At 54.4% G+C, this 22834-nt stretch overlaps 1 protein-coding gene across 2 annotated transcripts in view; it reads right to left on the reverse strand.

Moving 5' to 3' along the window:
* JAKMIP1 (janus kinase and microtubule interacting protein 1) overlaps nucleotides 1-22834 on the reverse strand; it is a 125824-nt gene that overhangs the window by 44429 nt on the left and 58561 nt on the right. For both annotated transcript variants that reach the window (XM_064488211.1, XM_031437641.2), the window contains exons 2-3: nucleotides 12241-12507; nucleotides 4624-5118 (exon numbers count right to left, since the gene is read on the reverse strand). In XM_064488211.1, coding sequence (XP_064344281.1) covers nucleotides 4624-5118; nucleotides 12241-12369 — 624 coding nt within the window. In that variant the 5' untranslated portion in view covers nucleotides 12370-12507. The remainder of the gene's footprint in view (nucleotides 1-4623; nucleotides 5119-12240; nucleotides 12508-22834) is intronic.

Consider the following 22834-nt stretch of genomic DNA (forward strand, 5'->3'; position numbering starts at 1 on the left):
AGTCAGAAGAAGAGGAGGAACACAGGAGAGGCCACAGAAGGAGGAGGCAGAGATGGGAGGGATGTGGCCACAAGCCCAGGAAAGCTTGGAGCCCCCAGAAGCTGGAAGACAAGGAAGGATCCTCCCTGAGAGTATTCAGTGGGGCATGGCCCTACCAACATCTTGATTTTGAACCTCCAGTGTCCGGAACTATGAGAGAAAAAATTTCTGTTGTTTTAAGCCACTGAGTGTATGGTCATTTGTCGAGGCAGCCCCAGGAAACTGATACACACAATCAATGTTAGTTGGCACCATTAATCAACTTTAGCTGCTGGCTAACAGAAGGCTATCTTATTTAAACAGCAGACCATGAAAAACTGATAAAATATAACAGATTATGGAAGGAGGAAAAGGGTACCCCCAAACTCCAGACTGAGGTTTTCAACAAAGTCCCACCGTTCTGACAAGCTCTTTGAGTTGCCTTTCTTTGGAAGAAAAAAGGATGCTCCCCTTCTCTCTGCACCCCCAACCTCTCCCCATGATAGTGTCCTGGAGCTCCCGCCAAGGGTGAGCTTCCTTCAGCAGCTGCAGAACGTGTCCACTGCTCCCCCTGGTGGCGGTTCACCACAGCTCCCTGCTTCGGCTAAACCCGCTCTGAATGGGTGGGAGCATCTCCCCACTGTAGGGAAGAATCCTTAATGATCTGGAAAACATTGTTGCCACTGCAGATTTCAATCCAGAAGTAATAAGAACTATGTGAAAGGAGTTCATTAATTTAAACCACTTATACATGCTTTCATTAACTCAACAAATAGACTGAATTGAGCACCATCAACAGGTGCTGTGAAACACTGGTGAGAGAAACAGATCAGTGTCCCTGCCCTCAGAGCTTCCATTCTAGAGGGGAAGTAGCAGAAAACGTAATAAATAAGTCAACACTGGCAGAGATCAGAGCATTAGTGCTACGAGAAAAAAGCAAAGCAAGAGGAATCAGTGGTACCAGTTAGGGGTGCTCCAAGTTAACAGGTAGGGTTCCAGTCTGTCCCCTCAGCATCCCGGCTGCACACTCCGGGCTTTGCACTGGAGCCCCGAAGCACAGCCCCTGCCACCACAGTGCACTAACTCCTCCCACAAAAAGCAGCAGCGTCACAAGCAAGACACGTCTGGAGATCCAAATTCTCAGCCTAGATGAGCATCAAGTCCCCACTTATCCCACTAAATGAGCAGAGGGCTTCCACCTCATCACATGGGAAACGTTCCTGGAAAGCAGTCTCGCTAGTGGAGATGGCGCCCAGGAACGGAAGCACAAAGCAGAATAGGTTCTGGAGCCAACATTCTCTAGGTTGCTACACTTCCTGGGCCAGAGTCCTGAGGTTCCAGGGGTGAGGATACCTGTCAGCTCTTGGAGCTCACAGCAAGCACTCTCACCATTTGTCAACTTTGATCTGACTCCCAGGCTGGGGTCTTAGCCATCTGCCCCCTGCCCTCAGGACCTCAGGACCCTGATGAAGCCTGAACCTCTGACACCGAGCCTCCGGAGCTTCCCCAAACCCCATCACCTGAGTGTACTGGACATTCCTGGGTTGCCTCCTTGCATATGTCTCCCCTTCTCCCACACTCCCAGTCTCACCATGTGGTTCAGGAGAGGGGTGGGGCTGAAACCACTTTAAATTCCCAGGGCAGGCCCTAATTGGCTCATACCACCCAATGGCTCCACCCCCTAATAGTCATTGTTTCAGGGATGGATACCCAATCAGAGCCAACAGCCTGAAGTGGGTGTTGCTAGGACCCTCCTATTTCTCCTTAGGAGCTAAGAAAGAGCTTCTCTCACTTTCTCTGAGCTGTTTCCTGTGAGGATATTGGGCCCGGCACAGCAGTGGCATCCCACCAGCGTGCTGAGAGCCCAGAGCCCAAGAATGACACAGCAGGGGCAGAGAAGAGCCTGAGAAACCCGGGGCCAGGAGATGTCATTAGTGCCACCGGAGCTGTGTCGGAAGGTAGTCCCGCTACTTCAGTTATGAGAGCCGATAGACTCACGATTCAAGCCGGTTGAAGGCAGAATTTCTATCACTTGTGCCCATAAAATTCTAACAGATGATGCAGAGTTGGGGATGATGGCGATCACTTCTTACATGCTAGTGTGAGCTCAGGACTACGTACATACTAAGAGACACGTTCTCTCTCAGTCTTCAAAAGACCCTCCATGTAGACATTATTTACCCCATTTTATAGGTAAGCCTGAGACCCAGAGAGGTGAATATGCCCACAGCCTAGTCAGCAGCAGAACCACGATTCAGACTCAGGTCAGCCTCTCCAAAGCCCTCGCCATGCTCTCCCTCACAGGCATGGAATCTAATCACTTCTCAGCAGTCACATCGATCAGGACACTTGTCTCAGTGAAAACCTCAGCTTAGCCAGCTGCCAACAAACCCACCAATTCATGAGTAATTTTGTGAGCTCTGCTTCACTGCGAAGTTTGGGGGAATCAAAGAATGAAAACAAGCTGCGACCCCACGATCCAGTCTCCCTGTTCTCCCTGATACCTGTAGTTGGGTGAATGGTGTTCCCCCCAAATTTCACGTCTACTCGGAAAAGCAGAATGTGATCCTATTAGAAATAGGGTCTTCAAAGATGTAACTAAGATGGAAGTTAAGATGAGGTCATTCCACATTGGGGTGGGCCCTAGATGCACCAACTGGTGTCCTTATAGGAAGGGGACAAGACACAGAAACGTGAGGAGGAGCAGGCCACATGGAGGCAGAGGCAGGAGTGATGCAGCGCTAAGCCGAGGGATGCCAAGGACTCCCAGCAACCACCCGAAGCTGGAAGAGGCAAGAAAGGAGCATTCCCTGGAGGCTCCAGAGGGGCACAGCCCTGCTGACACCTTGATTTCAGGCTTCCAGACTCCAGAACAGTGAGAGAACAAATTCCTGTTGTTTTAAGCCATGGAGTTTGTGGCGATCTGTCACGGCAGCCCTAGGAACCCAGCAGAGCGCCACACCGGGAGGTATCAGGAGCTGCTGTGCACTCAGGAGGAGCACTGCAGTTCCCAGCGCCCCTTGCAGCTGGGTGAGGCCGAGCGAGTAACTTCCGGCCAATGAGGTGGAAGTGGAAGGGTTCAGAACCTCCAAAAAGAAAAGCATTTTTTAAAATGAAGACCACACCCTCCTTCATCTGCCCTCCTACTGCCAACTTGGGATGAAGGTGTGATGGCTGGCACCCCATGGAATGAGGGGCCATGAGGACCACATCCCAGAGTCCCCTCTGAAGGGAAAGCTGAGAGGCGTGTGTGGCCTGCTCTACTCTGTGGAGCCCTTTCCAGACTTTGCACATGGAAGAAGAATAACTTCCAGATTTTAAGCCCCTGTGTATGGGGGTGGGGGTAGTCCTCCCAGACCTAATCGTAACTGGTCTAAGGAATGAGTCCAACCACCCCACATTGACCATAACTGCTTCTTCCTCTTGGTTGTTTCTTCAAGAGGCATGTTAAATGTGTGAGCGGAAGCCTGGAAGCCTTCTTGCATTTCTAATCCAATCCAGCTGACAAAGAAATGAAATGCAGGCTACCTTCTGAGCATGCTGCCAAGAGGCCTGTCTGAGCAGGGCCGTTTATCAAATGGGAGGACAACGGGACAAACGGACGCTTATTCTTTTCGCTCTGTTCCCCCACGTGGGCCACACGCACTGAGAACACCTGGCCGGGGACTACTGCTGTTTGGTACTGAAATGGAAACAGACACCAAATCCTTGGTACATTTTAAATTAAGCTCAGTCAATCTCTTGTACAAATATTTGTTTTTCCCTCATTTTATTTACCTTAAATGTATATTTCCTGTAACACAGGAACATGTTCTCCAGGTCTGCCATTACAGACACTATGAGCTGATCTTAGATGCTCTAGTTAACTCAATCCTCGTGACGCTGGAGATACGTGATTACCCCCATTTTGTAGATGAGGCACCTGAGGCTCAGAGACAGTAAGCAACTTGATTGGGGTCACACAGCTAACAAGTGAGGGAACCTGTATTCACACCCAGGAGAGACCTTCTCCAAAGCCTTCTCTTCCTTTCATGGGATAGCAGGGCCTCCACACACACAAGCCAAAAAGGGGCGGGAGACTGCTTCTGAGAAGTCAGCATTGGGATATGCTTAGATCTTCTATAAATTAGAAATATGAAATCAGCATATCTCTTCTGCCATTCTTGGTATTGCACTGTTAAGACGGGAACTGATGCCCTGTCACTGCCTGGCGACCAGTCTGGAGCTGTACAGCTGGACAGGGACTTCAAAAGGACACCTGGTGCTTCTGCCTCCAGTGGTTAAATCTCTTTCGGTGTCTCCCACAGGCAGGAGAGACCTGTCAAAGCCTCCATTCCGCACCCAGGATAGCAGGGACTTGGTTGGAACCCCAGGGCCTAGAACCATGACCGGAGCACAGTGGGTGCCCGAAACTCGGCTTTTACTACTCCAAGCCAGGAGGACGGAGCACGTGCTGGTGGAGAGGACTGGCGCATGCGTAGCAGAGAGACAGGATGCAGGCGTGCAGGAGGGACTGGGCGCATGTGTGCGGGGGGCTGGGTGCGATGCGCGTGTGCGGAAGGACAGGGTCCCTGCGGGGACCGGGCAGGGGTGCCGCGCACATACCAGCCTGCGGATGTCGCGCTCGCACTCGCGCTTGATGCGGTGCACCTCGTCCTGGTGCGCCTGGTAGGCGGCGCGCAGGTCGGCGGCCTTGGTCTTGTCCGCCTGCATGCAGTTGCTGAGCGCCTCCTCCGCCTGCTTGCGCGCCGCCTTGAGCTCCAGGATCTCCTGCTGCAGCCGCAGGCGCTCGCCGTCGAAGGCCCTGCGCGCCTCTTCGCGCGCCTCGGCCAGCAGCGCCGTCTTGACCTTGTCGGCCGCGCCGTCGCGAAGCACGTTCAGCGTGGCCTGCAGCCGCTGCAGCTCGCCCTCCTTGATCTTGGCCGTGCGCGCCGCCTCCTGCTCGTGCTGGCGGATGAGCACCTCGCGCAGCGCCTGCAGCTCCTTGGTCTTCTCCTCGTGCAGCTTGGCCTTGAGCTCCGAGATGTAGGCCGTGTGCCGCCTCTGCTCCTGCTCCCGCTCCAGCTTGGCCTCCTGCAGCCGCTCGCGCAGCTTACCCACCTGCAGCCAGAGCGGGGGAGGGAGTCCGTCAGGCTCAAGGTCAGGGTCAGGGCTGGGGGAGCCGGCCATGTCCGCTGCCGCCTCCCATGCCCCTTCGTGTGTGACAGACCCCTGAGACCCTCCCCGGGTCCCCACACTCCAATTCCCCCTCGCGCCACCTCCATCAGCCCCACCCAGCCTCTTTCCTACTATTCTGTTGAGATCTCTCAGCAGTGGAAAAACATCTGAAGGTGTTGGAGAGGAGAGTCAGACTTCAACATCCCTTCTCACTTGGAGATTTATGAGGAAGGACGATTTATCAGTTGCAAAATATGCCCTGCAGAAATCAGCTCTCTCACCAAAGCAAAACAATTTCTAAACTAAATCACCATTATCACCATCATCATCACCACCATCATCACCATCACCATAGTGGTCACCACCATCATCGTTTCCAGTGCCCATGCCTTGGACTCTGGAGTTAGAGGAGACGGAGCAGGTGGAGGCAGAGAGGACCAGGAGTGGAGGTGCATCGTTGTTGAGTGGCTACCCTGCCTGGGTTGGGGGCTCCGGTTCATCCTTCACCTGAACCTCTCAGCCCCAGGGAGGGAGGTACTGTTTTACTGCAATGCCCCTGACACTCAGAGATGCTCTGGTGACCTGCCTAGGGTGAGGGGCTGCCGAGGGGCTGCCAAGGGGCAGAGCCTGGCTTGCCCCTAGGTGCCTGGCCCCAGAGTTGGTGTCCTGCAGATGCAGGCTGCCAACCCCACTTGAATGGATTCATCTAATCAGCAAACAACTTAAAACATTATTTGTAAAATATGCCAAGAGAGTGTTTCCTCAAACACTCCAAAATGCTTTATTCGATCTTTTCATTAAAAATATCACACAATTACACACTTTCCACAGGCGCCCCTTGCAGTCCATTCATTTTCTAAATGACACCAATCTCCAAAGAACTGAAACAAATCTGTTTCTCACGAACAAGCTGCTTCCGTGGAAAGTGGCAACAGACCACACCATCTACAGCACACCAACCTGGTGAAATTAATTCTAGGTGAGGAGTTTTACAGTGTCACCTGGGCTGACAAATCCTTACTTACAACAGCGGGGAAAGAAGCAAATAAAACTGGCCAAAGACATAAGATCAATGTCTCCTGACGTCAAACACTCACAGAAATAAAACAAGGGCTGGTGGTCAGTCCTTGGGTGATGGGTCGGCCCATCTCACCTGCGTGCTGGAACTGGACTCCTTTCCTGAGGGACGGAGTGCCAGGAAGCCAGAACTTCAAATATTTAACATGGTTTCCCTGGGGAAGAACTAAAAGCTCCTGGCATCCTCTTCTGAGGAGGCAACACTGTCCTGACTTTCTGGGTTAATGCTGACAGTGATTTGAAGTCAGAAGGATGGGATCTTGTAGGATTCTGAATCAGTGCTGATGAGTGCATTTCCCTCGGCAAATTACTTAACCTCGAGGTGGTTAATGTTCCGTGTCGACTGGTCAGGGCCCTGGTGCCAGGTCGTTCGGCCAAACAACAATCTGGATGTTGCTGTGAAGGTATTTTTAAGGATGTTATTAACACTGAAACTAGATCTTGAGTAAAGTAGGTCACCCTCCATAAACGTGGGTGGGCCTCACCCAGTCAGGTGAAGGCCTTAAGAGAAGAGACTGAGGTCCCCGCAACGAGGAAGGAATTCTGCCTCTGGACTGAGAGATCAGCTTTCACTAGAATTTCCAGCCTGTGGGCCCTGCAGATTTCAGATTCGTCAACCTCCATCACCATGTGACCAACGTGTTGGAAACCATGCCCCCCCATCTCTCTCCTACTGGTTCTGTTTCTCTCTGAAGAACCCTGACAATACAGCCTCCCAGAGCTTCCTGATCCTTTCCTGTGAAGCAGGGCTATCAACAGCTGCCCCTTAAAGATTACTGGGGGAGGGAAGCTGAAAGTCGGTGAGCAGAAAAAGGGAGGTTTGGTCACAGGTAGTAAAGGAGGGAAGGTTGTGGACAGGGGGCCCAAGGTGTGTTCAGGGCAGCCTGAGAGAGGCTGGGCCTGTCCCTGGGAGGGGCAGAGGGGGCCAGCTGAGATAGGCCAGGCAACCCGGTGTGTAGGGCAGGGATGCTAACAGTGGATCGGCTGCTGAGTCCCACCAGCTCTGCCCAGAAAAGCCGAGGACTGAGCCCGGGCGCCGTGACCCAAGTGCAGCACAGCGAGGCTGGGGCAGCTCCTGGTGTGCACAGAACCCCAACCCCCTCCTTACTCCATTGAGCTGAGCAGGTCTACAAAGGTCATGTGGCATTTAACTCACCAGATGCCTCCAAGCTGCTCCCCAAGTCCAGAGGTCCAGCAAGAGAGAGGGGCCCTGCCAGCCGTGCCTTAGCTTGCAGCAAGAGCAAAATGACAGAGAAAGGGAACGCACCTAACTGGGAGGGGACTGGCGTGGGGAACTCATCAGAGCCAGCATCACCAACTGCCCCAACAGGTATAGCGAAATCAGCCTCCACTGGGCTCTTTCCACGGCTCCTCATCCGATCCATCAGTGCTAGGTCTTTGTTTCCAGGCCTTAACCACTTGTCTCTGCTCTCTGTGACCACCCTGGTCCAAGCTGGCAGCAGCCGCCCTCTGCCAGACTACGGCAGTCACCTCCTCACTGATAATCGCCATGCTCACCTCCACCCTACTTACCCCTTAGTCCTCCTTGGCAGCCAGCACAGGCCTCAGAAAGCACACACTAGATGGCTTCCCTCCACTGCCCTTCCAATCCACGGGGTGCAGGTTAACTATTCTGAAGCCACTGTATAAGTGGAGTGTTGAATAACTAACTATGTGGATAGTGGATGGTGGGGTCAGGCTCTCACTGGAGGGAGGACACAGATCAGCAAGGGGAGGAGGCCAGAGGATCCAGGCGGTACTGGATTAGCACTGGGGACATTAGTAAGAATACATGTTTAACTGAATATAGACACAGATGTGACATTCAGAAATATTTTAGATATGTGTATATACACAGCTTATATACACATCCTTGCTCTGTCAGCTCAGCCTAGAAGCAAAGCCATTCCAGCAGTGTTGAGCACACCCAGTGCCCAGGTATTGGCTTCTAAACACCATTCTCCAATAAAAGGAAAGAATTCCTTACAGAAATGATTGGCTCTAGGACTGGGGCAGGCGATATACAAGATGAGCCTGGAGCATCTTACAGTGCCAGAAAGCAAGGATGTGCGCAAGAATAAATTAATAATAAATGCCACAATGATGGAACATGTCAAAAGGACCCAGGAGCCAACTGAAAGAGATCTCAGCAGCCAAAGCTAGAACCACTGGAGCAACAAAATAAAGTAGTTTTGGGTTATAATCCGGAGTATAAAACAAGTATTCATATTGATGTAAATAAAAAAATACAAAAGAAAGCAACGAAAAAGGAAATCCTCAAGAGCTTTGTGGCATTCAGCACACAAGCCTGTCCTCCCCAGCCCGCAGGACTGACCCCGGCTGACGGCTCTCCGGTCCTCCTCTCAGACCGCTCGGCTGGGGCCACGCCGCTACCTGCTGCACCTCAGACACACATACGCCTTCCCACCGCCAGGCCTGTTCCCGAGCTAATCCCTCTGCCTGGAACGCTCGCAGCCAGGTCTCTCTGCAGGGTCTGCCCTCCCCACTCCATTCAGCACCTCTTTGCTGCCGGCCACCCCCCAAAAGAGCCACCCCTACTCCAGCCCCACTGCTCTCCACTTGCTTCTCCTGCTTTACTTTCTTGGCACTTTTCACTACAGAATAGATATTACACGTTAATGTCCCGGCATTTGAACGCTCCCTACTCCCCCTCTTGGCGACAAGCTCCGGGAGGAGGACTGGATCTCCAGAGCAGCACAGTTTCTGGGGCAGAGTATGGCACACAGGAGGTGCTCAATAATTAGCTGTGGACTGAGTGAAGCAAAGAATGAGAGGAGGAAGGGGCTGGCAGGTTTGTAAATAAGGAATGACAGCATCCACCACCTCAGCCATGAGCACCTGCCTTCCCCAGGGGGGCCCGGCTCCTATACGAGCTGCTCCCTCTGCCTGGTCCCTGGGCCTTCACCCTCCCTCTGTTCCCCGGGAGGGCCCAGAAGCCTTCCTCGACTGGGTCAGGGCCTCCACTGGGCTCCTGAAGCCCCACGTGATTTTCTCCATTAACCACACAGATTACACCCAAATTCCAACCCTCCTGGCCCACCCACCAGCAGCCCGTGGAGGGCAGGATGGGACCCAACTCATTTCTGTAGCCATGCTAGTCCCTGGCCCAGTGTAGCTGCAGAGCAGCGTGGGCTGGTCACTGCAAGAACAGATGAATCCCCAGCTGGTGGGTGATGGGCAGTAGCTGGAACGCTCAGCTTAGCTTGGGCCCCTGTGCTGACCACTGCCCTCTCTGCCCCGAAACACGCCAGACTGTGGGCCTCAACAAGTCAGGGACTCTGCCCCAGTGGCCTTGGCACCCTGATTGGCACTGAGGATGCTGTACCCTTGGGATGGTGTGAACCCTGCTCCCTTTCTCGCTAGCTAGGGAAATCCTTCAGAGCCGGTTCCAATACCCTTCTGCAAAGCCTTCTCAGGCCCCTCTCGCATTGCATGGCTTCCTAAAATCTCTGGTGTAACATTCCAAGTACTGTCGTCTGGCTAGCTCCCTGAGCATCTGGGTCCCCAGCCTGCCTTAGTCACCTCCAAACACCCAGCCCAGGCCTGGAGCACAGGTGCAGGGGGTTCAGTGTATGTATGGATCAACCAACAGGTACCTTCCCCACATCCCCTCATTCTACAGTGTTCAACAAGGTTCCTCTGCTAAAGTAACAACACTGCAAATGCAGCATCGACCACAGATAATATGAGAGCATAATGCAACTGGAAAGTTTATGTTTCTCATACCAGCCAATAAGCACATTGCTGAATTCTCCAAGAACAGAAACTATTCCAGTGGTGACCTGGAGGAGCCCACCAGAAGGACCATGGGGTGGCTGGATTGAGAAAACGGGCAGCGAGGGCACGTGGAGGCAGGAGGCGCTTGGGGACACGGAAGCATAGGCTGGGGTTCCCTCAGGCCTGGCTTCCAACCCCCCGTCAACACCTACAACTGTGCTGACCTGCTGTTATGGGCTGAATCGTGTCCCCCCTGCCCCAGATTCCTATGTGGAAGTCCCAAACCCCAGAACCTCAGAGTGTGACTGTTTGGAGAGAGAGTCTTAAAAAAGGTCATTAAGCTAAATGAGATCATGAGGGTGGGCCCTGATCCAATAAAACTGGTGCCTTTTTAACACGAGATGAGGACCACACACACACAGAGAAGACCGTGTGAGCACACAGGGAGAAGACGGCCGTCTGCAAGCCCAGCAGAGAGGCCTCAGCAGGAACCAGGCCTGCCGACACCTTGATTTCGGACTTCCAGCCTCCGGGACTGGGAGGAAATAAATCTCAGTTGTTGAAGCCCACAGGCTATGGTACTTTGTTACGGTGGCCCCAGCAAGGTGATCCTCCGGGTAAGTTGCCTCTCCTTTCCCACCCTCAGTTTGCTCACCTGTAAAGTGGGAAAAGCCACATCTGACCTCACAGGTCGCTGCAAGGGTCAGGAGGCCCTCTAAGGCACCTGGGGCAGCCCGCGCAGCAGACACATAAATGTCGGCCAACTGCGGAGTGACTGCAGGGGACGGGAGGTACCCAGGCCCTGTATGTGACTGTCTCACTCGTTCCTTAGACAACCTAGGGAGGCAGACACATTAACAGATGGGGAAACTGAGCTATAAGGCCGCTTATCTGGCTTGCCCAAAGACCTCAAGGCGAGTTAGGTAATGGGGGGGTGTGTGGAGATGAATGATGCTGGCTGTGTGGCTTCCCCTCATAACCACAGCTGCTGTCACTACTGCCTGGTGGGCTCCTCCAGGCCCAGCTGTGCAGCTGACAACCCCAGGGGATCCTGGCAGGTGAATCCTTCCTGAGCTGGGCAAGGGGTGTAGCTGTGCTGAAAGACACTGGCTGCACTAGGCCTGGAATTCTGAGTGTCTGGGGATAGGAGCGGGCACATCTGTCCCCAGGCTCCAAGAGTCCAGCCTTCATTGCCCCAGATAGAGGACTCGGCCTCTGCTCTCTGTGTGGTCTCTTGAGCTAGGGTCAGAGCCAAGGCCAAAAGCCCCAGCCCTCTCCCCACTGGGGAGCTGGACCCCACTCAGCACTGCAGCTGCTGCCAGAGTCCTAGCACTCACCAGACACGGGCCGCAATCCCGCGCGCAGTCCCTCCCTCCACCAGGTGCTGTGGGCAGGGCCGGAGGGCACCTGCAGGGCTCGGGGTATAACCTCCTCCTCCCCAGCCAGGTCAGAGCCTCAGCCGGGCCATGAGGAAGCAAGCCTCCTGCACCACCCCCTTCTCTCCTCACATGGATCCTCTCTGAGCTCACAGAGCACCCACCACCCCACCTGCTTTTCCCTCAAAAGCACCCCGGTCAGAACCACACCAACAACAAGGCACCAGACGTCAACAGCCTTTTTTGGTATCCATTACCTAAGATCTTTACAACAAACTTAAACTGGGCAGTTATTATAGTGCTACGTTACGGGTGAGAAAGTAGAGATTCAGAGACTTTATGTCACTGATCCAAGATCGTGAAGCCAGTCAGGGGCCAAGGTGAGGTTTGAAGCCAGGTCTGCACGATTAAAGGCTGGGCTCCTCTCCTGCGATTGGCTGCCCATGATGCGTGCATTTTGATTGGCACCCAACCAGGCCCTGGACTGACCAAAGCTCACACCTGCCCGCCGAAAGCAAAACCGTCCATGTACACGTACTGACGTCCTCACTCCTGAGCGCAGGCCCATCAGGTGGTACTATCAGGATCCCGTCTTGCAGATGAGGGAGATTACATCCCCGAGGGTGAAGTGGATGGTCCAAGATCAGAACCAGGCGGGGTGGGGGGTTCAGGACGTACCTGTATCTGTACCGCCGCTGATGTAATACCCATTTTAACGAGGGGCAGGCTGGGGCCCAGAGAGATGCAGTGCCCAAGCCCGCCCAAGCCCACCCCAGCCCCGGAACACACCGTCCACTCACACCCCAGGGACAATCTGCCCACCGGGAAGTGACAGCCCACCCCTATCTGAGCCCGAGGCCCGCACCCCTCCCACCTTGCTCTTTTCCTGCTGGAATTCGATCTGAATGCTGGTCAGCTTGGCCCGCAGCTCCTCGTTTGCCATTTGCACGGCGTCCACCTCCATCTCGGGCTTCTCGCCCTTGCTCCGGCCTTTCTTAGACATGCTTCCCCTCAGTTGAGACGCTGAGATCCCGGGTTCACGCCCACCAGCCAGCAGGTGCCGCTACCAGCTCCTCCACCGTGCTAACCAGTCTCGCAGGGCTCAGCTCCGCCTCCGTGTAAACCACCATCACTTGGGACCCTGGGGGAGGAAGGAAGCCAGGTCAGCAGAGACAGGGGCTGGTGTCCCCCTGCTTGGGGCACTCAAACACAATGGCGGTCAGCATCTGCTGCGGCCCCCTCCCCAAGCCAGGCACCGCTCACTCTAAGGATGACCTAATGCTTCTCCAACGGGGGCTGCATCAGAATCGCTTGGAAGCCTGCTAAGGTGGAGTCCAGGGGCCCACACCTCGGAATCGGATTTACACGTCTCACTAGCTCCCAGGAGAGGCTGCCAGGTGACCACTCCTCACTGAGTGGCTCCGTCCAGTCCAGTCCTGCCCTCATCAAGATGAGACTACACCACCTAAGCAACCATAGACCAGTCTGCAAACGTCCATGAGCCCAGTCACTGGGGCGCTTGTTTCAAAAGGAAGGTCCCTGGGGGAGCACAGAGCTCAAAGCTCAGCGTGTGGGTGTGGGGGTGCTGGGGAATCTGGGTGTCCCATCTGCACACCTAGATGAGTCTGGAGCAGGGTCCAAGGACCACACCCTGAAAACTGGGCTTTTAGACTCCATAAAGGTCAGGGTTTCCTCCCTTTTCCCCTCCCTGGGGACTAGTACAGAACGGTTCACCCTGAGCTGCTAGCTTTGGGCCCAGCAGAGGCGCCCAGGCCAGCCTGGGGGAGGAGGGAAGGCCCCTGGAGGGGTTGACAGCCAGGCACAGCATCCTGCAGTCCTTCAGGCCTCTGTGCCCGCCTGGCCAGGCCAAAGCTGGTCACCTGGCCAGTGGGGTGCCCTGATAAGCTAACGACCCCTCTAGCACCCACATTCCCCTGAGGCACCCCAGATCTTCCATGTGGTAGGGCTGCCCTCCCACCCTGCACAGTGGCAAAGCTAACGCCATTAAAATCAGGCCCGAGTGACGGCCAGTAGCACTGTGTACTGGACGCCACAGCTCTGTCACCTCTTGTCAACCAGCACAACCATACGAGGCAGGTGCTGGTGCCCAGTGTTAGAGACAAGCATACTGAGGCACGCCGAGGTTAAGCACCGGTGATGGTCACACAGCCAAAAAGAGGAAACAGTAGTACCTGGGTCAGGGCCCACAGCAGGAGGTGGTGAGCCAGGACTGAACCCAGCCCCCAGCCCCCAGCCCCCAGCCCTGAGCTCAGCTAACCCCAGGCTGCACTGCGCTGTAAGTCTGATCTGGTCCCCCTTCCCCCTTGCTCTGCCTTCTTACTGCTTTCCATAAGACAAACGCACATTTACTTATTTCATGTCTGTTTCCCCTACACCAGGATGTGAGTTTCAAGCAAGCAGGGCCTGTGTCTGTTGAGTTCCTAGCTATGTCCCCCGTGCCTGGAACAGGGCCCAGTATGCAGGAGGCACTCTGTAAACACTGTTGAGTGAGTGTGAGAATGAGGGAATGACAACAGACAGTTACGAGGCACCCATGAAGTGCTGAGTCCCCCAGTGAGAGCCAGGGAGTATACAATCCTTGCAGCACCTGGAGAGGTGCTTAACCTCGGCGTGCCTCAGTATGCTTGTCTCTAACACTGGGCACCAGCACCTGCCTCGTATGGTTGTGCTGGTTGACAAGAGGTGATGAGGAAATCGAGGTACAGAGAGGTTAAGTAAGCTACCTAAGGCCACACAGCTAGAAAGCAGTGCTGGGATTATTTGCCTTGGGAGAGGATGCAGAGTGAGGAAAACAAGAGAGAATTCCAGAGTGGAGGGGAGAAGACACAAAATCAGCAAGGAAAACCATAAACCAGCCTGTAAGTAGAAGGAGAAGACAGAGAACCCGGGAAGCTAAGAGAAGAAAGAGTTTCTAGAAGGAGGAAGGAGTCGACTGGGGCAGCTCCTGAGAGGTCAAGACAGACTGAAGAGCAGCCACTGGATTCAGGAACGTGGGGTCAGTGGCCTCAGTGGGAGCTGCTTTGCAGGGTGGGAGTAGGGACCCAGGCGGGGAAGTGTGGGACAGGGAGCAGGGCAGGGTTTGGTCAACGCCAGCACATCCGATGAGCTGCAAGCATGCAAGGGCCATGAACTTAAGTCCAGCGTGACCTGCTAGCCCTGGGGATGTCTGTCCGACTAGAAATTTGGGAAGGCAATAATGAAAGCCAGTAACACTCCTCTGGAACAGGAGAGAATGCAGTTTCTCTGCCCGCCATGAAGGATTATTCAGGGGCAATCAACATCCCCATCGATCAATTCCAGCAAGGTGCATTCCATCTTCAGAGAAGTCTGAACTCCATTTGCTTGGATTTGACTGATTAGAGCACAATTCAGAATTCATTCCTCTCTCTTCTGACCTGCCTGCTTTTACAGCAGCAGCCGTTCTCAGAAATCAGCCCCGGCCTCTGTATAAACGCTCGGATGTTCTCTCAACAACAAATGCTCGGCCCGAAGGGACGGGTTAAGTAAATCGCGTCAAAGCCGTGGCAGCAAACTCCACGTGGAGAAGAAAAGGCAGAGTCAAAGCACAAACATGATTTGTGAGCTCAGTTTTCTGAACTCCCTTTGTTCCCCCTTTTCATTTGGTCACAACGTTTTGAGCACCTGCTGGGGACACAGAGGTGAGGACAAGGTCCCCTCGCCTCTCAGATGTTAGCAGGGGCCTGAGTGGTACAGCCAACCACAGGTGATACTTATTTTCCTCTTTATACTCTTTCAGGTAAATCAAGTTTTCTATTTCTATCACTGCTTTACAGAAAAAAAAAATGCCATTTTTCTTAAAGGAAGGTGAGTGAGCAAGTTTCAGAAAAACACCTGGCTCTAGCTGGGAAAGAGATGAGAAAGAAGCTATTGTGGCCAGCTGCCCCTCCAGGCACAGACGCAGCTCCAGCTCCCCGACTGTCTCTGGGCTGCCTGTAAGGGAAAGATGCTTCTCCGAGAGAAAAGGTCACGGGCCACGCCCCCAGGACACAGCTGACCGTCCTGCAGGACGCCCTTGTCACCCCATCAAAGGGCCATCCTTCAGAGTGAGGCAGACCTGGGGTTGAATCTCAGCTCACACTTCCTCACCTGGGTGGTCCTGGGCAAGTCACTGAACTTCTTCTCTAGGACTCAGTTTTTACATCTGTTTAATGGGACCCACAGCACTGACTTCATAGGGCCTGGAATTCAAAGTGCTTTGCAAGGTGCCTGGCCCAATGAAGACACTCGCCAAACAAAACAAAGCTGAGTTTATTAGGAGGAGCAATGCCAGCCTCCAATTATCTTCAAGAAGGTCAAGGTGACCCGTGCTGGGCCTGGGTACCACTGGAAGCCATGGTATCAGGGCACAGCCCACTTGGCATCACACTGTCACAGTTTCTCAGCGGCCTGAGAATAACCTGCAGGCCCGTTTCCTTCCCTGGCAGCCCCTCCCATGGTTGCTGAAGACGCTTAGGAGGAGAGGGTATCAGATGAGGTGCTGGGCCTCAAGGACGTAAAGCACCTGCCCGAGGCAGCACAGCAGGCTGGATACAGGCAGCGGACGGACCACTCCTCAGTGAGGCCCTGGGATGGCGACCAGCCACAGCCAGGATGAGGAATGGGAGGAATGGGAGCGGAAACCCAGGAATGTTCGGGGGGCCATGAGAGCAGTGGCTGGCAAAGCCTCGGGGGCCAGTCCCAGACTCCGCATTTCTATCAGACCCCCTGGACCAGCTGGACCCAAGGCCCCTTTGGCCAGGCTTTTTGGGAAGGTACCCAAAGTTCTGGGCCAAGTCAAACTTGGCCTCCTCACCAGGGGCACACCCACGGCCGATTCGGCCCGAGGCTCAGAGGCCACATAGCTTCCCTACCATCAGCCTCTGACCTCTGCACAGGCCCCGCCCATGGGAACAACAGCAGGCCACTCTCCTACCTGAGATGAGCTTGGCGGCCGTTCTGTGCTGGGGCTTTTTGTTTAGAGCTCACGGTGGCCCCCTAAGCCCGTGGTACAGCCCAGTGTTGACAAAGTAGCCCCACAGTCTCAGCAAGGAGATGCCGCTGCTCGGCGCCCCAGCGGGAGGGGGAGTCAGAGCCCAGAAGGAGCGCCCCAGAGTAACACTCAGCACTGGCCCCGTGCTAGCTCTGGGGTGCAACGGAGGACCAGGCAAGGTCCCGGCCACCATGGAACTTTCTAGCCAGGGAGACAAATATGGAAATGAATACATAAAATAACTGGATCATGATTGGCGCTGTAAAGAAATAGTAAACAGGGTATTTGAAATTCTATCGAATATCACCCAAATAATCAATGCAGGGAGATAAGTGGAAGAAACTGCTAGACCACATGGGGCCTGCAGACCATGGACAGAGTCAAGACCAGCTACGGAATCTGCTGCCCAGTGCAAAATGGAAATACAAGTGTCTCGGTTCTAAAACCCCTCAGACATTCACGATGGCGACACAGAGCATCACGCCAAGAGTGAGAGGTTCTGCTGGCCCTAGACGGAGTTAAGCAGGACTGCGAGAGTGCCGGGAGGCTCCTGGCGGGCTCTGCCCTGGGCTTCCCTATCTCTAAAATGCGGATGATGACAGCTCTACCCTTTCGAGACAGCCCGGCACACAGGAAGCACCACATAGACCTTGCTACTGCCACTGCATTGTCTAAAGTGCATTCAGGCTGCAGACAAACGAGACACGGCCAGGAGATGGCCGGAGACAGGTGGATCTGAGTGAGAGATGTGTCAGGGGCTGAGCCAACAGGACACGCCCTCGGGAGGGGGGCATTTGCCGAGACTGAACCATATGCCAGACTCGGCCTGAGTCCGGCTCACTCTCACCTTGACACAACCATTATCACCATTATCAGCCAAAGTACTGAGCACCAAGGCCTTGTCTGGTGGCTACAGAACTCTCAGCCCTCATTAAAGCAAAGCTTCTTGGTGACAAGGTTCTAGAAGCAAGCAAAAGGGTTAGGACACTGGACTCAGGCTAAAGGAGGCGGGGTCAGAGCTTTGGTTGGGCAGCAGGTCCCGGGCAATACCGGTCAGCTTTTGGCTGATGATGGCTATACTGGCCTGAATGAATGGTGGTCCCCAAAAGATATGTTCACATACTATTCCCTGGAACCTGCGCCCTTACCTGGGAAAAGGGTCTTTGCAGATGTAAGCAAGTTAAAGATCTTGAGATGAGACATTTGGGATTCGGGTGAGCCTTCAATTCAATGACACATGCCCTTGTAGGAGACACACAGAGGAAGGGAAGGCCATGTGAAGAGGGCGGGGAGACGGGTGAGGCGGCTGCAGCCCAAGAAGCCGAGAACGCTGACAACGACCCAAAGCGAGGAGAAGGCTCCTCTCCCAGAGCCTCCAGAGCGCATGTGGCCCCGCCGACACTTTGCTTTGGGGCTTTCAGCCTCCAGAACCATGAGAGAGTAAATTTCTGTTGTTTGAAGTCACTCAGTTTTAGGGAGTTCTGTATGGCCACCACAGGAAACGAAAATGCTGGGTCCATGAAGGGAAAAACGCTCAGGGGACACACGCAGCAGTTGTCAAATGACTTAAGATCACCAGCTTCTCAGCACCGAGCCCTGCTTCTTCCCCTGCTGCATTTAACATCAGTAATCAGTTCCCCCCACACCCTAGGCAAGTCTCCTGTCCTTCCCTCAGAGCCTGCTGGCTCGTGATTTACACACAGTGCTAGCGAACAGAGCTGTCCGCTCTCCCAGCCCAGAGCAGAAGGCAAATACAAACCTGGCAGACAGCATTCTGCAAAAGGCAAACACACAGACAGGAGAATTGAAAAGACAGCAAAGATCTTTCTAGAAAGCAAAGATTTTCCACCACACCCCCACCAAAACAAACATGGAGAGTAAAATAATAATTCCCTTAACACTTAAAAAGACTGTGACCCCTAAAATAGTAACATTCTTAGGACACCTCATTCTCCAATGACAGCAAATTAATAAGGTGCTTGCTGTCCAGACTCTTATATATACTGTGTTGGTACAAAATAGTCAGTGGGAGTTAAAAAAAAAAAGGATCCTAAGATGTAATAAATCAAGTCAACTGAGTTAGGTTTTCCTAACACAGATTCTGGGCTCAGGGGTGAAGGGCTGCAGAGAGGACCCATAATGAGGAGGAGGGCTCCATCACCCATCCCAGCCCTGCTGCCAACCACGGCAAGGCGGGGCCCCAGCCCTGCTCTCCTCACCCCGGACTTTTCAGCCATGAAGCGGAGCGGACCGTGCACACGGCAGTGTGTGGGAGCAGGGCTGGCACCACCGCTGATCCTGGAGCAGGCCGCCGGCAGCCAGGCTTCTGGGGCCCCTGCATCCCATTACAGATCCCAGAAGCCCAGTGCTGAAGGATCTTAGAAATGATGACAACAGAACAGCCACCAGCCCCAGCACATCTGGGAGTGCTTGGCACCCCGGGCCCTGTTCTGAGCTCTCTGGGTGGCAGCTCAATCCTCACATTAGCCCCAGGGCTGCCGACCCTCAGTGTCCGGCCACCAAGCCTTGTCCCCTCCCACCAGTTCTCAGAGGAGTCCCCTCTTGCCACGGCTCTGGCCAGCCTTCACCCCGTCCTGCCTGACTGTGGCCTCCCCTGTCCCCTGGCCTGCACGCTGCCCCACCCAGGCCCCAGCAGCAGTGGGATGGCCTTCCCCGCTCTTTCAGGGGACAGCCTGCAGGGGACAGTGCCCTCTGTCCTGAGCCTAGCCCCACAGCTAGCCGGAGCCAGTGGTGGCCCCTGTGAGCCAGGCCTGCTGTCCCATGCAGTCCTCAGCACGTGTCTCACCGATGGGACTATCTCCAGCCACCTCCTAACTGTCCTCAGGACTCGACTTGGGCCACACCTCTTCCAGGAACCCTCTTTGGCCCCACAGGCAAGGTAAGGGTGCCCTTGTAGTCCTCACCTCACCGGGATGGCACTCGGCGACCATCGCCTCGCCCACCTCCAGAACTAGGAGGACAGCAGGGTGGGATGGCCACAGGGGACAGACTCATTTTACAGACGGGGAAACTGAGGCCCAGGCAGGTCAGAAGCCAGTCTGGGGTCACAGAGGGTGTAGGGGCCCAGAGAGTAGAGGAGAACTCTGCTCCCCTGACCCCACGGGATGGTCAGCAGAGCTTACCTGGCGCTTCAGAGGCCATGGGGCAGGTACCACCTGACGCAGACACCACGGGCCAGGCTGCAGCTCACTGAGGTGCCCTCAGCTCCCACGGCCGGGCTGATGACGTCACTCATCAGCAGGTGGCGCCCCCGCCTGGGCTGGCTGACCCCCTCACCAGGACTCTCCCATCTCAGGGGCCACCAGGGGCCAAGACCCCCCGAGCCCCTCCCTGCGCGCAGAGCCACGCATTCCTGCTGAGTTGAGATGCAGGTCGCTTGCTGCCAACTCTCCCAGCTGTGGACTCCACCGCCATGGGGCCCTAGGGTGTGCTGACTCCTTCTCCAGGTCAAGCTGTACATTCTGTACCCAACAAACATCTGAGGGCCCCTCTTGTGATGGGGAGAAGGGCAGACTCTGTTCTACATACATCACACACCCCACACAAACACCCCCCCAACAATGCACACATTATACGGAAACACACACCCAACCCACAAGCCACACACATAAGCAGAGAAACACAGACACATATACACAAACACCCCCCCAGCATATACACACATCATACAGAAACACACAATACACACACCACACACATACACCACAGAGAAACAAGCACACACACATAGCAAACACCACACACATACTGCCAAGGACTGAAGGTTCGTGTCTCCCCAGAATTCGTGTGTTGAAATCCTAATGTCCACTACAATGGGAATAGGAGGTGGGCCTTTGGGAGTAATCAGATCACGAGGGTGGAGCCCCCATGAGATTAATGCCTTTACAGTCTCTGCCTTGTGAGGACTCAGCAAGAAGGCAGCCGTCTACAAGCCAGGAAGAGGGCGCGTGTGAAAACCTGATCTCGGACTTCTAGCCTGCGAAACTGTGAGAAGTAAGTGTCTGCTGTCTAAAGCACGCGTTCTATAGAATTATGTTACAGCAGCCCAAGCTGACACACACCACCACACACACACCAAACACCACACATCAACACCCCCCCAAACACCGCGCACATCATACACACCACACACACCAGCTCGGCAGCTCCGACGAGGACAGGAAAACCCCAAATGTCCAGGGGAAGCATTTCTGAGATGCACAGACCTGCCTCTCCAGCCTGAATATCAGAATTCCCAGAGAGAGGTCCTGGGCGTCTTGGGAAGGCTCCTCGGAAGGCCTGGGGCTTCAAAGTTCCAGTTGCCAACAACAGAAGGAAGCAGAGAATCGGCAGGCTCGGAGGCGGTGGGTTCACAGCAGGCCCGCACGCTGACGGCACCATCACGCCTACCCTCCACGAAGGCAACCGGGCTCGGAGGGGTCCAGAGCTGCCCGCGTCACCACAGGCAAGCCCCATCCGACTCCCGTCCACTAGCTGCCACGGTGGCCCATGTCACCCTGGCCAAGCCACAGAGCAACCCCAGGGGCAGGCAGGACCAAGGTTGTCTTCCTGATTTAGAGATGGGGAAACTGAGGCTCAGATACACACACACACACACACACACACTAAAAAGCCACATCACTAGGTTCGCTGAAAAGCTATTTGTTCTGGAAGGAAGGGGGTAAGCGGAGCAAAAAGGAGGCATGTGCTGTGTCCTGGGGGCAGCAGGGCAGAGAATGCAGGGCCTGGCAGGGGACGCTCAGGCAGCGCCCAGCCCCACGGCACCAGCTGCCAGACCCCCTCTGCAGTCCTTCCCGTTCCCTGCATCCTGCCACCTGCAGCCCAGGGGCCTTCAAAACAGTCTCCCTGCCCCTCCGAACCCGGCCACCCACCCAAGGCTGCAAGAGGAAGCCTCCTGAAGCAAGTCAGCATGCATAGCATCCGTGCCCAGAAAATAATCAAAATAGCAATAACATGTCAAGCTGCTGTGGCCCTCAGGGGCAAGTCCCGACATGGCCGCGGATGGCTGGCGAGGTCCCTGTACCATCTCGCCCTGTTGCTGTGTCTCCTTGCCCACCTGCCCGGCTGGAGCATCAGTTCTTCTGAAACCATCTTATTCACTTGGCTGTCCAGTACCAGGCAAAATGCCCACCCAGCACAGGTGCTTGGCCACATCAGGACCCCTCCTGGATGCCTGCTCAGCTGTGAAAGCGTCACACAGTTACAACGTTCAGGCGGAAGGACACAAGGGATCCTTCAAGGGACATAGGACTCTTGGGTCCTTGGTAAAAAAATAATCCCCGAACCACGAAGATAAGTGTCATTTCATAAGAACTGCCGTGTGCGTGTGTGCGTGCGTGTGTGTGTGTGTGTGTGTGTACACAGAGATGCAGCTGTCCCCACTCCCCACATAGTCAAACATGGCCCTTGGTAAAATGGCAGGGTACAAGCATCAAGGACCTTGGCCTTGCCCTTGGGTAACAAAGCTCAGTGCAGAGAGGAGCTCGGCCAGTTGGAGGCATCACTCCCTTGTTTGTTCAGTACAAGCTCACCACTCGCTTCCTACGTGCAGGCACCGTGCTGGGCTCGGGACCACAATATCAAGTAGCTGCACCCCACTCTGCCCTCGGGATGCTGACGGCCTCTTCTGCCCAAAGCTCCCTCCTCTCAGACTCCTGCTCCTTTGTTCTTTTCAGTATCACCGTATGTCCTTTATACCTTAAAACAGCTGTAAGAAGGGGAGAGTGGGATTTCTCCAGGAACCATCACTTTTCAATCCCCAGAAAAGTATTAGGAGGTCAGAACACTCTCCTTTTGCTGGCAGCATCACCTGCCATTGTCACTGGTCATTGTCACCCCAGTCATAGAATAAACCTGGTCACCTCTGAAGTCAAGACCATGCGGAGGGCTGCAGCTGACATAAGTAAGAGCTAGACGCTGTGAGGAAACCAACTTCGATGGCGCAGGAGGGCCCAGGAATCTTTGTACAGCCTTTGTCACCTGGTCCTAGCAGGTCCATCTTGCTATGTCCCACAGAAGTAAAGTACAGCCAAGATCAGGGCAGGGAGGCCTCTCTGAATTCGACAGACTTGGAGCACCAGGACTCATGGTCAAAGACCCACAGAGCACATATCTGAACTCATGGATGCCACCGCCCAAAAAAACCCCAGAGAAACCCGATTAGGGCCATACTGTGCAGCTACCTGCCCCGTAGCCACTTTGGCAAAGTCTTGCCCAATAAAATGCCCTACACAGGAGGAAGGCAGGGAAGAAAGATGGAAGAAAAGAACAGGGGAGGAAGGAAGAGTAGGAGGGAAGAAAGGAGGGAAGGAGAACACAGAAAGAATGAAATCAAATTTCCAGTTTCTGGTCTGGTGCGCAAGGAACTTGGGAATCATCACTCTCATCCACACAACAAGAAAAAAGCTGAACAAACTGAAAATCACAACTTCTTTTT

This window comes from Camelus dromedarius, chromosome 1 (assembly GCF_036321535.1).
Source record: "Camelus dromedarius isolate mCamDro1 chromosome 1, mCamDro1.pat, whole genome shotgun sequence".
NCBI classification, from domain to species: domain Eukaryota; kingdom Metazoa; phylum Chordata; class Mammalia; order Artiodactyla; family Camelidae; genus Camelus; species Camelus dromedarius.